The sequence below is a fragment of the Cydia fagiglandana genome, chromosome 17 (assembly GCF_963556715.1).
Source record: "Cydia fagiglandana chromosome 17, ilCydFagi1.1, whole genome shotgun sequence".
Lineage (NCBI taxonomy): Eukaryota > Metazoa > Arthropoda > Insecta > Lepidoptera > Tortricidae > Cydia > Cydia fagiglandana.
The window spans coordinates 7,573,574-7,586,797 of record NC_085948.1 but is presented as its reverse complement, the minus strand read 5'-3'; the positions used below and the strand labels follow the sequence as shown (position 1 = coordinate 7,586,797).

The 13,224-nt window shown below is 36.2% G+C and overlaps 1 protein-coding gene across 2 annotated transcripts in view; it reads left to right on the top strand.

The window, feature by feature from the left end:
* The first annotated feature begins 1,922 nt into the window (after positions 1-1,922).
* Positions 1,923-13,224, top strand: part of LOC134672391 (protein spaetzle 3) — a 48,212-nt gene continuing 36,910 nt past the window's right edge. For both annotated transcript variants that reach the window (XM_063530270.1, XM_063530269.1), the window contains exons 1-2: positions 1,923-2,228; positions 11,356-12,369. In XM_063530270.1, the coding sequence (XP_063386340.1) occupies positions 11,568-12,369 (802 nt within the window). In that variant the 5' untranslated portion in view covers positions 1,923-2,228; positions 11,356-11,567. The remainder of the gene's footprint in view (positions 2,229-11,355; positions 12,370-13,224) is intronic.

Genomic DNA, 13,224 nt, shown 5'->3' with positions numbered 1-13,224 from the left:
ACGTGTGCACAGAAAATCAAAAATATTTTCTAGTATCCAAACTATAATTCCTACTACACAAAGTGTGACCAGCCGAAGATTTTTTGAATTTCCCGCCGAACATTTAGGTAAAATTTCAGTAGCCAGACTCTAGTAGCAAGTAAGATCGAGTAAGTTTATTGATAAGGTAGATACAAATATTAAAAATGAAAATAAACTAACTTATCTATAAAATAAAACTAAATTAAAACTAAAAACTAATACTAAATAAAATAAGATAAAATTAAAATATATCTAAGTAATTGGGCCCCTTTGGCATGGTGAATTATCAATTTGGTGCTAATTAGTATATGATAACTGTATACTTAAATATTCTGTTTAACTACTGAATTGATGATCTCTTAGAAATAAATACAAAATTTTAAATGCTCCAGTTTTGGTTGATATACCTATGTATACCAAATGTGTCAAAATATTCTCAATTATGTTAATATCCAGAGAGGAAAATGAGAACTACATTTGTATGAAAAGGCGATTTCTAGCCAGTCGTCCACTTTCATCTTAAGGCATTTTCGTAAGTAAGCACTGTCAACTTTTAGTGATAACCCTATCCAATATGGCCAATTGGCCATATTACGCCTATTTAAATGAGTTATATTAGCGTGTCTAAAGTCGTTACACGGTCTTGTTCTTTTTTTTTAAACAGAGTTGTCTTCTTAGTTTCATTGAGCATATTAAGTACTGAGAGCTTAACTTTATTGTAATGAAAGAAGAGTAGATGTTGACATTGATGATAAGCATGTCTCGTCAGGCCAGTCGGTACAGTTAATACATTATTTCTAAGTATAGTATGGTACTGATGGTACACATTAGAAATTTTGAAAGAAAAAATAAACGTTAAACATAAACGGGTACCATATTTAATTTCTTTATAGCGTTTCCAACCACTAACTTTATTCCCGACATGTTCAGTGTGTCACAACATGAAATGAAAAAGCCTGAATATGAAGCCATTCATATGTTTACAGATATATATACCCCAAACATTTTTATAAACAAATTTCGGGTAGTTTACTTGTATAAATACCTCCGATGACATTCTGCTGGGACGTCAGTAATCCGTGACCACAGCTGGTGCAACCCAGCTGAAAAGCCGAATGGATGGTAAAAATAATGAAACTATATCGCTACCTATGTGTAAAATTCCGAGAGTTTCGTGACTTTAGTGTTATATGTGGTCATAGTTATTTGCGTAAGTCAAAAATGATAATGCATACGTTCTGATTTCTCTGAACTCAAGCTTATTAGTTTTAAAAATAGTAAACTGCATTTTAATTAATAATAGTACCTATTCAACAGATAATTATTTAAGTCATTCGCATTTTTTAGTCGATCAGGTTTTGCTTTAATGCGAATTGTATTGTCATTCTGTTAGTATTAACTTCCATTATAATTCTATCGAAAACCTATTTGGGTAATTTACAATACGTGAACGTGACGGTGTCTTGTCTGGCCTCTGGTGTATTGTATATACCTACAAACTCACAATGCATGTGAAATATCCAGAGGTTATAACTCCTCATCATTATACATCATAAGGTATCAGATCGTGAGGTAAGTGGCAGGTAAAAGAGCAAATTCGAGGTGGGCTAAAGCGTCAACAACTCAACACTGCAACTAATTCTTGGAGCAGTAGAACCGGCATCATTCTTCCCGGATGATTCGAATGACAATGACCAGAGCTCGGATAGGGTGAGCTATTTGCCTTATAATTTGACATGTCTTATGTCATTTTCAAGGCAAATAGCTCACCCTATCCGAGCTCTGACAATGACACATAGATTCAATTTTATCCGCTACAGTTTCCGTGTGCTGTACCAGTGAACCGTTGAAAATCGTAAATACGATCCGGAACGCATTCATCATCGGAAGCTTATTAAAAAGTGCTCAATACTCTGACCAGCCAGTGACATAAAGTGACACGACCAGCTCAGGTCCGCAGAGTAAAAGGTACATTTCGGACTCAGTACCCGCGAGACCGGCCGCGTTAGTGCACGTGTTAGGACCGGATTTTAAAAAAATAAGCCCGCCAAAACGAACATTTCGTAAACGGAACGTGGATAAAAATATTCAAATGTGATTTCATTGGAGTTGACGGCCAACGGTGAACTTGTTAGTTCAGTTAATAAGTAAATGTAAATAAATAAGGTTTTTACAATTGCGTGAAGGCGTAAACGAGGACAATACAGGTAATACGTTATAATAAGTATAACACTAAAGTAAAGCCTATACTATTTGCGATTAATGTGAACCGAACCGGGTATGATTAGTTAGTAGGTAAGCTTTAATTTTATATCCTGCATAATCGCCGATTTTTGGTGTCAAACGTTTAAACTAACAACAAACTTTGCAATTTAATCATCTTAAAAATTAGAAAACTTTTTTTATTGTTCTTTTGACCATTTTGTTCTCCATATTTATTCCAGAAAATAATTTATTTATCTGTCTGTATAATAACGTTTATTTAGATTTATTCAGACAACGGACGAATTGGAACAACCTTGAAGCTGTGTCGCCAATATTTACGCAAAGGCTCTTAGTTATGGTCAGGCTTAGTCAATGACATAACGCAACTACATAACCTGTCTTGTACATACAAAAAATCCTGTATTCTCGGTAATTTTTACCCATTTTTTGGATTTTTTTTATCTACAAATATCCAACGGGGATGGCTTGATGTTAAGTTTTTCTTTTTCCTACTTTGGTGCCTTAAAAATTAAAATAATTTGGATTTCTTAGGTAAACTTCTCGTGGATTTTCCTGGTAATTTATATACAAAGCTTTCTCCGTTCCCCCGTTCGTCCGTTTTTTTCCGTTTAGTTTTTCATTGTTGAGCTAGTTTATATCTGTCCTCGGCCACTGAATGGCTAGGTCCCTTTTCTTAGGATCCCCTAGACAAAATGGAAAAAACAGAATCGAATGTTATCTATTTCAGTTTACGTAAATATTTGGGTACTTATTTTATCAATTTATTAAAAATTTGTCCGATAAGTGGCACGATTTAATGGCAGTACCATCATCAATTTGTAATTAAGTACGAGTAGGTAAGTACAGTCAACAACAGAGCTATGAATACAGGCAAAGTGTCAAAAATATGAATACAGTACTTTATTGCCTGTACATTAAGGTCGTGTATACATATGTTTGGCACTTTGCCTGTATTCATAGCTCTGTTGCTGACTGTACTAGGTACCTACTTAGTAAAGCCCAACGTCACGCCTGCTATTTAGATTATTTTTTAATGTGAAATTTAATTTGATTTCATTAATTACACATATATACATACAAAAGATAGCGCATGATTTTTTTTTTCAATGCATGTTGTAAAATACCATAACAAGTCCAGTCAAAGACGACATAATCACAGTATCAACGTATAGCAATTAAGATTAATAATGTATTAATTCAATTCAACAAGATTCTGTAATTCTATTGTGCTCTTTGATCACCACATTGTCAGGTAGAGCAAATACGTGCAAGGATTTTTATACTAGGTACTTAGACAGGCTAGTAAAATGACGACCAACATGTACATTTTCAACAGGCAAAGGCTTCTGAAACTCGAGTTTTATAATCTATATTTAATTACACAAACGGGTCTACCGCGATATAATTTCATCAGCAACTCAGCTGAAACGTCGGAATTAAAGGTAAAAACAATGAAATTATATCGCGGTAGACCCGTTTGTGTAATTAAATATGTGTACAAAACGCGAGAGTTTAAAGTTTTATAATCTAATCCCACTTTATTGTTGCGTGAGTTGCATCTGATATTGAAAACGTAAGATACCTATCATAAAGTTTGATTTTGTATGCCTCAACTGTAGCCAAAAACCAGACGACCACCTGGGTATCGGGTGTTCTGCCCCGTTCCGTTTGCCCCGGAACCTCTAAAACACAACTCCCATCCAGCCATAAGTACTTAATATGGCATACGGCGCGATTCGGGAAATTAATTAGAGATGCACTAGATATGAAATAGTAAAGATATGTGACGTTCCGTAGCAAAAGGTACCTTATGGCAGTTGGCGCTTACGCTATTATTAACGCCGCTCCAATATTTTGCGGCCGCCATAAGGTACCTCTTTCCGAGGAACGTCACATATCTTTACTATTTCATATCTAGTGCATCTCTAATTCATTTCCTAAATCGGGCCGATAGACGCCGTTTCCGTAAAGTAAATGTACTTACTAGCCAAGTTGGATTTCGAATAATTATATCATATTCAAATAGGTAGGTAGGTAAGTAATCTGAATGTGTCTATATGTAGATTATTGGCATTACCTTGGTAAATTGTAGATCAGTCAGATAGTTTATTCATTATACAATATATTACGCTAATGTTAACACCATGTTTTTATTGTCATGTTAGTTTTTGCATAATTCAATAAATACCTTAAATAAGTATATTTAATTAATTAGAGTACCTAATATCAAACATATTCACAAGCAAATACAAGCAGCATTACAAAAAAGGAAATTATTGCCTATTACTATCGCCTACCTAATTACATTCTTCTTCTCAGTCGTTATACTCTTTGCAGAGTGTCGTGGTCAACTGCCGACACCTAATTAATTAGGTATGTCTAATTAAACCCACGTGAAGTTTATATGTTCATAATCATTAACGATTGACCTGACACAAAGACTAGAATGTCATTTTTTTACATACTGTGTGACATACTGCCACATTTTATACCCCGACCTTAGCAATAAAGACCAGTTTCGGTATACTTGCAGCGTACACTCAGCAACAATCATAGGCATTTTCGACTTTATTAATATAGTAATAGGGCTAAAAGTTTTCAGATCATTGCGTTGCTCTGTGTACACGACTACGCTTTTCCGGGTAGCCTTGTCAAGTCGTTGACATCTGCGTATTGCCATTTTGTGAAATGTTGATCTTAATATCTGATATAATATGAGGAAAGTAACTCACGGGAGTCACGGGTGGTTAATTGGAAAGCAAATTATTGATTTAAATGCCAATGCACTTTGTATTTCAAGGTGGCCTCCATTCGTTTACTGCAAGGGTTGGGTTTTCATTTACTCCAGTTGAAATGAACAAAGTAGACTCTTTAGCAACAGTAGACATTTACTAACAATCAAATAATGTTAAGTATATGTATTAACTTCTCTGTATTATACTTTTTCTGAGACTGTAACTGTATGTAATACTCTCTCTCTTTGGTCGGTCCCTCATGTCTGAGGATTGTGGTCAGTATCAATCAGGGTTGCATCTGGAGTGGATGATCTGTCTCCACCGGTTTCTGTCCAACGCGTCTCTGACGACCGTGTAGAAAGCAGAGGATGACGAGTCTTTAACTTGATCGGTCCATCTTATTGGTGAACGACCGCGCGATCTCCTGCCTTCGGTGTGTCCAATCACAATCAGTTTTTCCAAAGTTTCGTCGCCTCTGCGCACTGTGTGTCCGAAATATGACAGTATGCGCTGTTGGCATAGCTGTAGGTAATACTATCTGTACTTAATACTTATATCCATCTCGTAGGTATCATCAGTAGGTCTTCAAATATGGAATACTTAGCTCGTAAAATATGCAAAATATTCCGATTATATTTGTAGTTTCCCCAAAAAAAATTTTTCGATTATTATTCAAGAAGAAGTTATTTTAATTGTTGTTACTTTTAGTTTTATATTCATTTTATAACACTTATCATATAATAAATGAGTTTCAGTACCATATTTAATGGTCTGATTAACAAAGGATTGCACTAGACAGGTGGTAGACATGGTTGTTGCTAATGGTTTACCGAGATCCTTATCACAAGTTATTGCAACAGTTTAATATGTCATACTTAACTTATTATTATCTTTACTATTTCATATCTATTGAATCTCTAATTTATTTCCCGAATCGCGCCGTAATTCAGATGACAACCATTTTGCCTTCTATATCGTCATGGTATCGTCTTGGGTCGTCCCATTCGTTTTTCGTCAAGTTCTTAAATTAGGCCTATTCTGCTTTCGTCACTCATTCTACATTGAAAGCCACCGACGATTGTAATGAATGTAGAATGAGTGACGAAAGCAGAATAGGACTAATTTTAAGAACTTGACGAAAAGCGAATGGGACGACCCAAGACGATACCATCGTCATATGTTATCTAGTTTAGGTAAATTTTTGACGGTTAAAATGTTGATATACTTACATTAGACGACAAGTGGCATTTCTGTTAGTACCATTTGGTACGTGGGTGCTGAATTTTGGTTTTGAAATAAATATTTACCTAAGTGATTAGTTGATTACTGCACTTTTTTCACGAAAACATTTTATGTTATTCGAGTCGAGATTAATTGGAAGTAAGCACGAATACGGTCACGTTAATATTACAAATAGGGATTTAAATGTACATACCTTTTTACCTTTAAACATAGGTAATCTGCACAAAGCATATTAGGTACTATTACCTAAGTTTATCCTTGTCTATTTAGTTCCGCTTTTCCAAGAACATAATTGATTCATCAATGTTCGAAAGAGTTTTCCTATATTGTACCCAATAAAATCTTCCAATTATTACACAACCACGGTCACGGTTACATTCCAACGAACTGCTCGAATTGTAGTGACAAGGTCGAATTGTGGACGCACTGGTTTTAGACCGTGTGCTTTCCAATGTTCGTAATCAAGTAACTATACATATGTACCCAGTTAACTCTTACTATTTTGCAGTGCTTTGTTCTTTTGCGATAAACTCTGTTTTTATATCCGAGATACAAAAATTACTCTTCGAATGCCTAAGCTACTAACCTCTGTCTTATTTCATATTGAGTTAGGTACATAAAATGTATTTTGGATTAGAAAAAAGAGCTTGAACAAAATAAGTTGTATTGATTTTAAACCAAAGATAAAATATATAGAATTCAATGTACTTCTAATTAGATAATTAATTAAGGCATCGAAAAATAATTTTCGATAATGTAGAGTTAACGTGCGATGAATTTCGCAGCTGTTAATTAATTAATGTTTAATTTGTAGTTTTTCCACGTTAACGACATACGATTAAGTGATTTAATGACAACCCGGTAAATAATTTGCAGCTTGTACTTATATTAATGACATCTACGCGTTTACAGCTATACTTAATACTAAAATATCCAACAACTTTACACCAAACCTCGCAATTATAGCTTGATTGTGTTAAGTCACTGTTGTTTGTTTTTTTTTTAATCATACAAATGCGTTTGAAGGCAGACTTTTTTACAATTTCCTTATTAACTTAAAACGCGTTAAAAGACAACTTCCCAGTACATATGCTGGCGAGTCTTTCTGAAGTTTATTTAAGTATCTTGAGTACTTACCTGTTTATGTCAACACGGCAAAGACTTTGCTACGCGTAATGTATTAAAATTATATACAATCCATTGACACATATACGAAAATATATTTGAACACTGACATTTAAACCTGATGTAGAATGATGAATTGGGGTTTATAAAGCTATTGTTGACCGACGGAAACAGTGCTCTGTGTACATTTATTTCTAAAAAAAAATTCAGTATTACTATGCGAGTAGTTTAAAACATTTCTAGCGCATGTCATGGAATTTCTTTGGTCGATAAGTAGAGGTCAAGGAACTCAATCAAAAAAATAAAAATTGTATAGTAGTTAATAGGAACGTCGATAACTGCTAACAGAAATTAAATGTAAAACTTAAAACTGACTAATAACGAACTTTTGGCAGTTAATGCTCACAACAAGTCGATGATAAAACTGCTAAAATTGACAGGCGAAAATGACCACACTCAACATATGTAGCTAGCGATAAATCACACCCCTCAAAAGGAGAAAAAACAGTTTACTGTTTGTTTAATGTTTTAATAGAACCGTGTGAAAATTTGTGACGCGTGTCGATTAGTATCATTTCCTTAAATAGTTGAGGCCGCCATCTAAAACGTTTGTTGCCCCGTATTTAAGAGAATAAATACTCGGACAAGAATGTATCCGATGCGCATTTGGGTAGCAAAATGGTCTAGTTAAAAAGATGATTTGAAAATACCACAGTTGATACCAAATCAGCTAGTTAAGCCACTGAAAATTTATCGATATAGGTATAGTTAGGAATAGGTACCTACTTAACTTTATTGGATATAGTTTAAACTCACTTACAACTTTGCCAGTTAAGTTTTCAATGGCTTATTCTTTTCCCAAGCACTAGTTGTAACCGTATTAATGATGTTCACGTGAGAATAACGTAGCAACGTAATACACGGATAAATCACTATTCCCTACTTAAGAGTCTTATGACAAATGAAACAGATTTGTCATTTCGTAACCGTTGCTTCTTTCTACATGAGCAAATTATCGAGATTCCCATGCAGTTGCTTACATTGTTATTGAATCGAACAGTTATTGAACATTCAGTTTATTGTCATTAGTTTGTTACAAATTGGTGGAAAGGTATACTCCACTTTTGGAACAAGACCTACATATTTAAGAAGGACATGCTTATGACATGCTCTTGACCGGTTTTTATTGTTAGAATCAAACATACTTTTGACAGTTGTAAAAAGAAGCTGATTTGACTAGTAGGAAAGTAGCCTATTCTTGGCTCTATTAATCACTAGTTCAGAAAGCGTACCATTAATATCGTAGTGTGAATTGCAACTCACTGCACCGTCATTGGGTTTCCCACGGAGGCGTGCGCGAGTGTCGTGATCCTGATGATCTTCGGCGATAGCTACGAGGGCTAGCGGTACCGAAAATAAGTGTTCCCACCGCAGCAACTTAGGTGCCGAGATTAGCTACTTTTGAAGGCATGTAGTGAAAAAAGTTGCCAACTTTTTTCTATACATTTTAGCATCCAATTATAATCAAAATTTCGTGTAGTAGGTACCTTTTTAAACTGATAGGTAGCTTTCAAATAGAACTACTTAATTTTTGTGTAAGCGTTTTTGGAAAAGCCTTTTATAATGAGAGCGAACTTCGATTGTATGGGAGTAACTTCGAGGTTCGTGTGACTTAAGGGGCCTGTTGCTCAAATGCTTGTAACTTGTAATACAAGTGGAAGTCCTTTTCTAGCAAAAACTGTCAAAAAGTGACATCCGCTTGTATTACAAGTTACAAGCTAAATATTGAGAAACGGGCCCAAGATGCCCGAAGAAAGAAGCGATGCGATGCGAGAAGAGAAGATAAATTTCGAGTAACAGCAAAATGTTCCCCTTAAGAATAAATATTTTTGTACAATTAAAATTGTCTAAATTCGTAGGACGGACACAAAGATACTTTGATCAAAGATGGATATTTAAGCACATACGTCAAGTAGGTAGTAGGTACCCAATAATGCCGGGGTGACACTAACGGGAAACGCCGTTATTTATCACGATAATCCCAGTGTGGCCCTATGAAAAGTGTCAATTATCGCAATCAAAGTAAATATAATTCGTAAGGCAATTAAGTATACCGTATCACAAGTAATCGAGAAGATGATACCATAGAGAAATATAGTAAGAAGAGAATGCTCACTCCATACATCAGTGTTGATGCCAAAACGACTATTATTTTCGCAGTCGACACCTAGCGGTCTAATCGATATTAGCGGAATTATCAGTACCGCTACTTGATACTAGAATGCTCTAGTGTCGCGATTCACGAAAATTGTATTGAACAACAATTTACAACTAATATTAAAAACAGAAGGAGTTGATAATAGAGTTCCGGTTAATCCGGTTATAATATATTATTAGTTAAAAATTGTTGAGCGTTAGACTTTTCGGTCGTCAGAACATCTATTGTCAAGTAGCGTAGGTACTGATAATTCCGCTACTCGATGCTAGATGGCGACTACGAAAATAATAGTCGTTTTGGTACTAAAACTGATGTACCTACTTATGGAGTGAGCACTCTATGTATTTTTTCTCTATGGTGATACCTAACTCGTATTAATTGGTCCAAATTTATAGTTTTGTGAAATCGTGCTCCACCCGAATTCGTCATTCAAGATCACACGGAAGCTGTAGTCACTTCAGAAATGGCATCATCGGTCATCCTATTATTATATTAATTATTTTGGACCATTCTTGAAATACTAAATCGTGCTGTGACTATAATGAAGTATAATAAAATATAATATAGAATACAACTGGTGCAATAAGTTATTTAATTAATGTTCACAATAATGGACTACTTCGCACGTCTATAACTGACGAAATTAACGAAGAGTAGGTTGGTAATTGAAGTCCAAATCCTTGTTGAAAAGGAAACGAAACGTCATATTACTTAATTATGACTTAATGTTCTTATTACGAATGAGTCACAAAACACTTCAATCAACATTCCTCCGATATTTGGGGCATATAAAAACCTGTTAGAATTCGTGTTGGGAAATTAATTATGATTTTGCTAGCAAAATATTTTTCTTTTTATAAGATCCGTAACTTATTTTTTTTCTACTAACCTAATAAGCTACTTCTGCTATGAATTGTCAAAAACGCCTTACTATTTGTATGTATTAAAAACAAAACGAATTAAGTACTCAATATATTTTAGTAGCACCTTATCTAACATAACTATGTACTATGCAGATTTTGGACCTAAGATAGTGTAAAAAAACTTGAAGATCATGTTGTGTTTGAAATTCCTGTACTTATACCTAACATCTTTTTATTGTATTTAGATAGTAAACTCCTTTTAAAACAAATTGTTACTATCACTAACATATTTTCTTCATAGGTAGTTAGCATCCACTTTACCTAAACGATCACAATCTGTGTAACGTTAAATCTTGGTGTTGCAACGGCAATTTACTACTTCCCGTGGCGCTTACAATGTATCATAAATAAATCCAAATTACGATAGATATCCATGGAAACATAATAATAATTCAATAGGTGTTTCAAAAGACAGCGCACATAAACAAAAGACAAATTTAATACAATAATTATGGTTATCGATCGTATTGTTATTCGCTAACAGCAAAATGCCTATTTTGTATTCATGCTATTGTATAATCGAATAGTCTTTTGTGATCATATTACATCTTTTGTCTACGAGTCAGATCGTTCAACATATTTGGATTGGGGTTTCCCTAGTTTCGGTACCAAAACCGTTCGCGAAGATCATCGAATGGCATCACGATTCTCGCATTTCGAACCAAATGCCATTTGTAAAGTAGCAAGGATACCTACAACAAAATGAGGGGAAATCCGGCCATAAAACGCTTGACGAGTACAGAAACTGATTCAAAGCGTCGCTCTAAAGCGATTAGGTCGTAAATTTTCTTTTGTTTATGACACTTTGAGACTTGCTAAGTAATTCATGTAATAAATGTGATAAACGTGATTTCGATTGTTTCAGATAACGCGCCAAACTTTTCGGGGCATGTGATACATAGTAACATAGTGCGGCGGGGATATCAGTCTGTGCTCTGACTATGCGAAGACGGCCGCGCGCCTAGACGCCTCCAAACCTCTCACGGCATTATGCAACCGCGGCCGTAATAGCGCCTCGAACGTACATTATATTGACTTAGCAAGTTGACATTTCACGCCAATGCCGCATTACTGAGAATGGCGTTGGCGAATTTTACGCTGGCGTCGGTCGCAGCGGCCACACCGGCCCTTGTTGATACGTCCCCAGTGCCTGGCCCCTTGAGGCTCGGTCTAGACGACCTTCTGTACTCTCCAAAGGACTACCAGCCTGACAGTGACCCTCTAGCACCTGGCAATGAGCCTTTCGCTCCACCAGTGAACCAACAGCAACGAAGGTCTAAAATCCGGAAACGTGCTGGCACCGCCTACCTCCCTCCTCCCAACCAGTTCACACATTATCCTCGTCACGAAGAAGTTCCGCAAAACCCCTACGCGGGACAGCTTCATACCCAAATATATCAACAAAACAGTAGGTTAGACATACAAATAGAAAACCAACGAGTACAAGAAGTGAATCCTCAGTACGATAACACGGGGCAGTATGTCCACGATCCGACAGGAGACTACGATTACGAGCAAAGGAGAATAAACCAGAAAAGTGGTCAGAGGCCGCTTTATAATCCAGGCTACTCGGATGCGCCTTATCCACCAGCGACATCACCGAGTCCAACATCTAGTCGAAGGTTCGAGGGTCCCTCGAACCAGAATGTGAATAATTTCAACTTTGTTAATGGACCTATTTCAACTCCAGCGCCATTGCAACCTCGACAGCACATAAACCCTGGAACAAAAGGCGGCAGTGGCAGCAGCAGTGACCAGACTCCCTCCGACCGTCCTCCCGGTTTCACTAAAGTGGAAACTGGAGGATCCGGTGGCAAAACACAGCTGCACGCTGTCCTCGACTACGACGATGAATATTACGACGACGATACTGGATCAGGTAAAATAATCATAGTTTATCTTAATCTTAAATAAACATAAAGTGGTCAGTCGCGGATAATTTATACGCGTATACGATTCAGCGGACAAGTCGGGTATTTTATATTGATCTAGATAACGGCTAGTACACGCGAACGATCGTGATCTACGAATAGTCTATTTAAACGTCTAGTAGACAGTGAAGTAGTGCCACGATCGGTCCAATTACTTCCACTATCAATCGATGGCAGACGTGGCCTTCGGCAGCGGGCGGCCGAACAAAAGGAGAGCGTTAAACCTAACTAACTAATGCGTGTCAGTTATCTTACACTTTTTTATTCGTGATTAACTTGGTACACGCCTGAATTAATCCAATAACGTACTTTTCATTATTTCATTCATAAGATAAAATAAAAATGGAATGTTTTTGCGAAGTCCCTTTACAAAGACCAACAGTTATTTATTTTAAAAAAATTTAAAGGGTTTGAATCATGGATGAACCCGATGGCAATTGCAGAGTTAAGAAAGAACGAACCTAAACTACCTACAGAGTGAAACAAAATTACGTAGACAAAGAATTCTAGCGACAACTAGGTAAATTGACATTATTGTATCCGGCAATTACCTATTAAATAATTGGGCCAAGTCCGAGATAGCTCGAGGCATTTAGTGTTCCGTACGGCTACCATCAGTTTGGCATTGACATAAACGATATCGTGAACGTAATTTACTTCCTATAGGCATATCTCTTTCGCACTAATATGTCAGTACGAGCGAGATGCATAGAAAGTAAATTACGTTCACGCCCACGGTAGCGCTTATGTCAATGCCAAACTGATGGTAGCCGTACCGCTCGCATCGTTACATTTTACAGAGG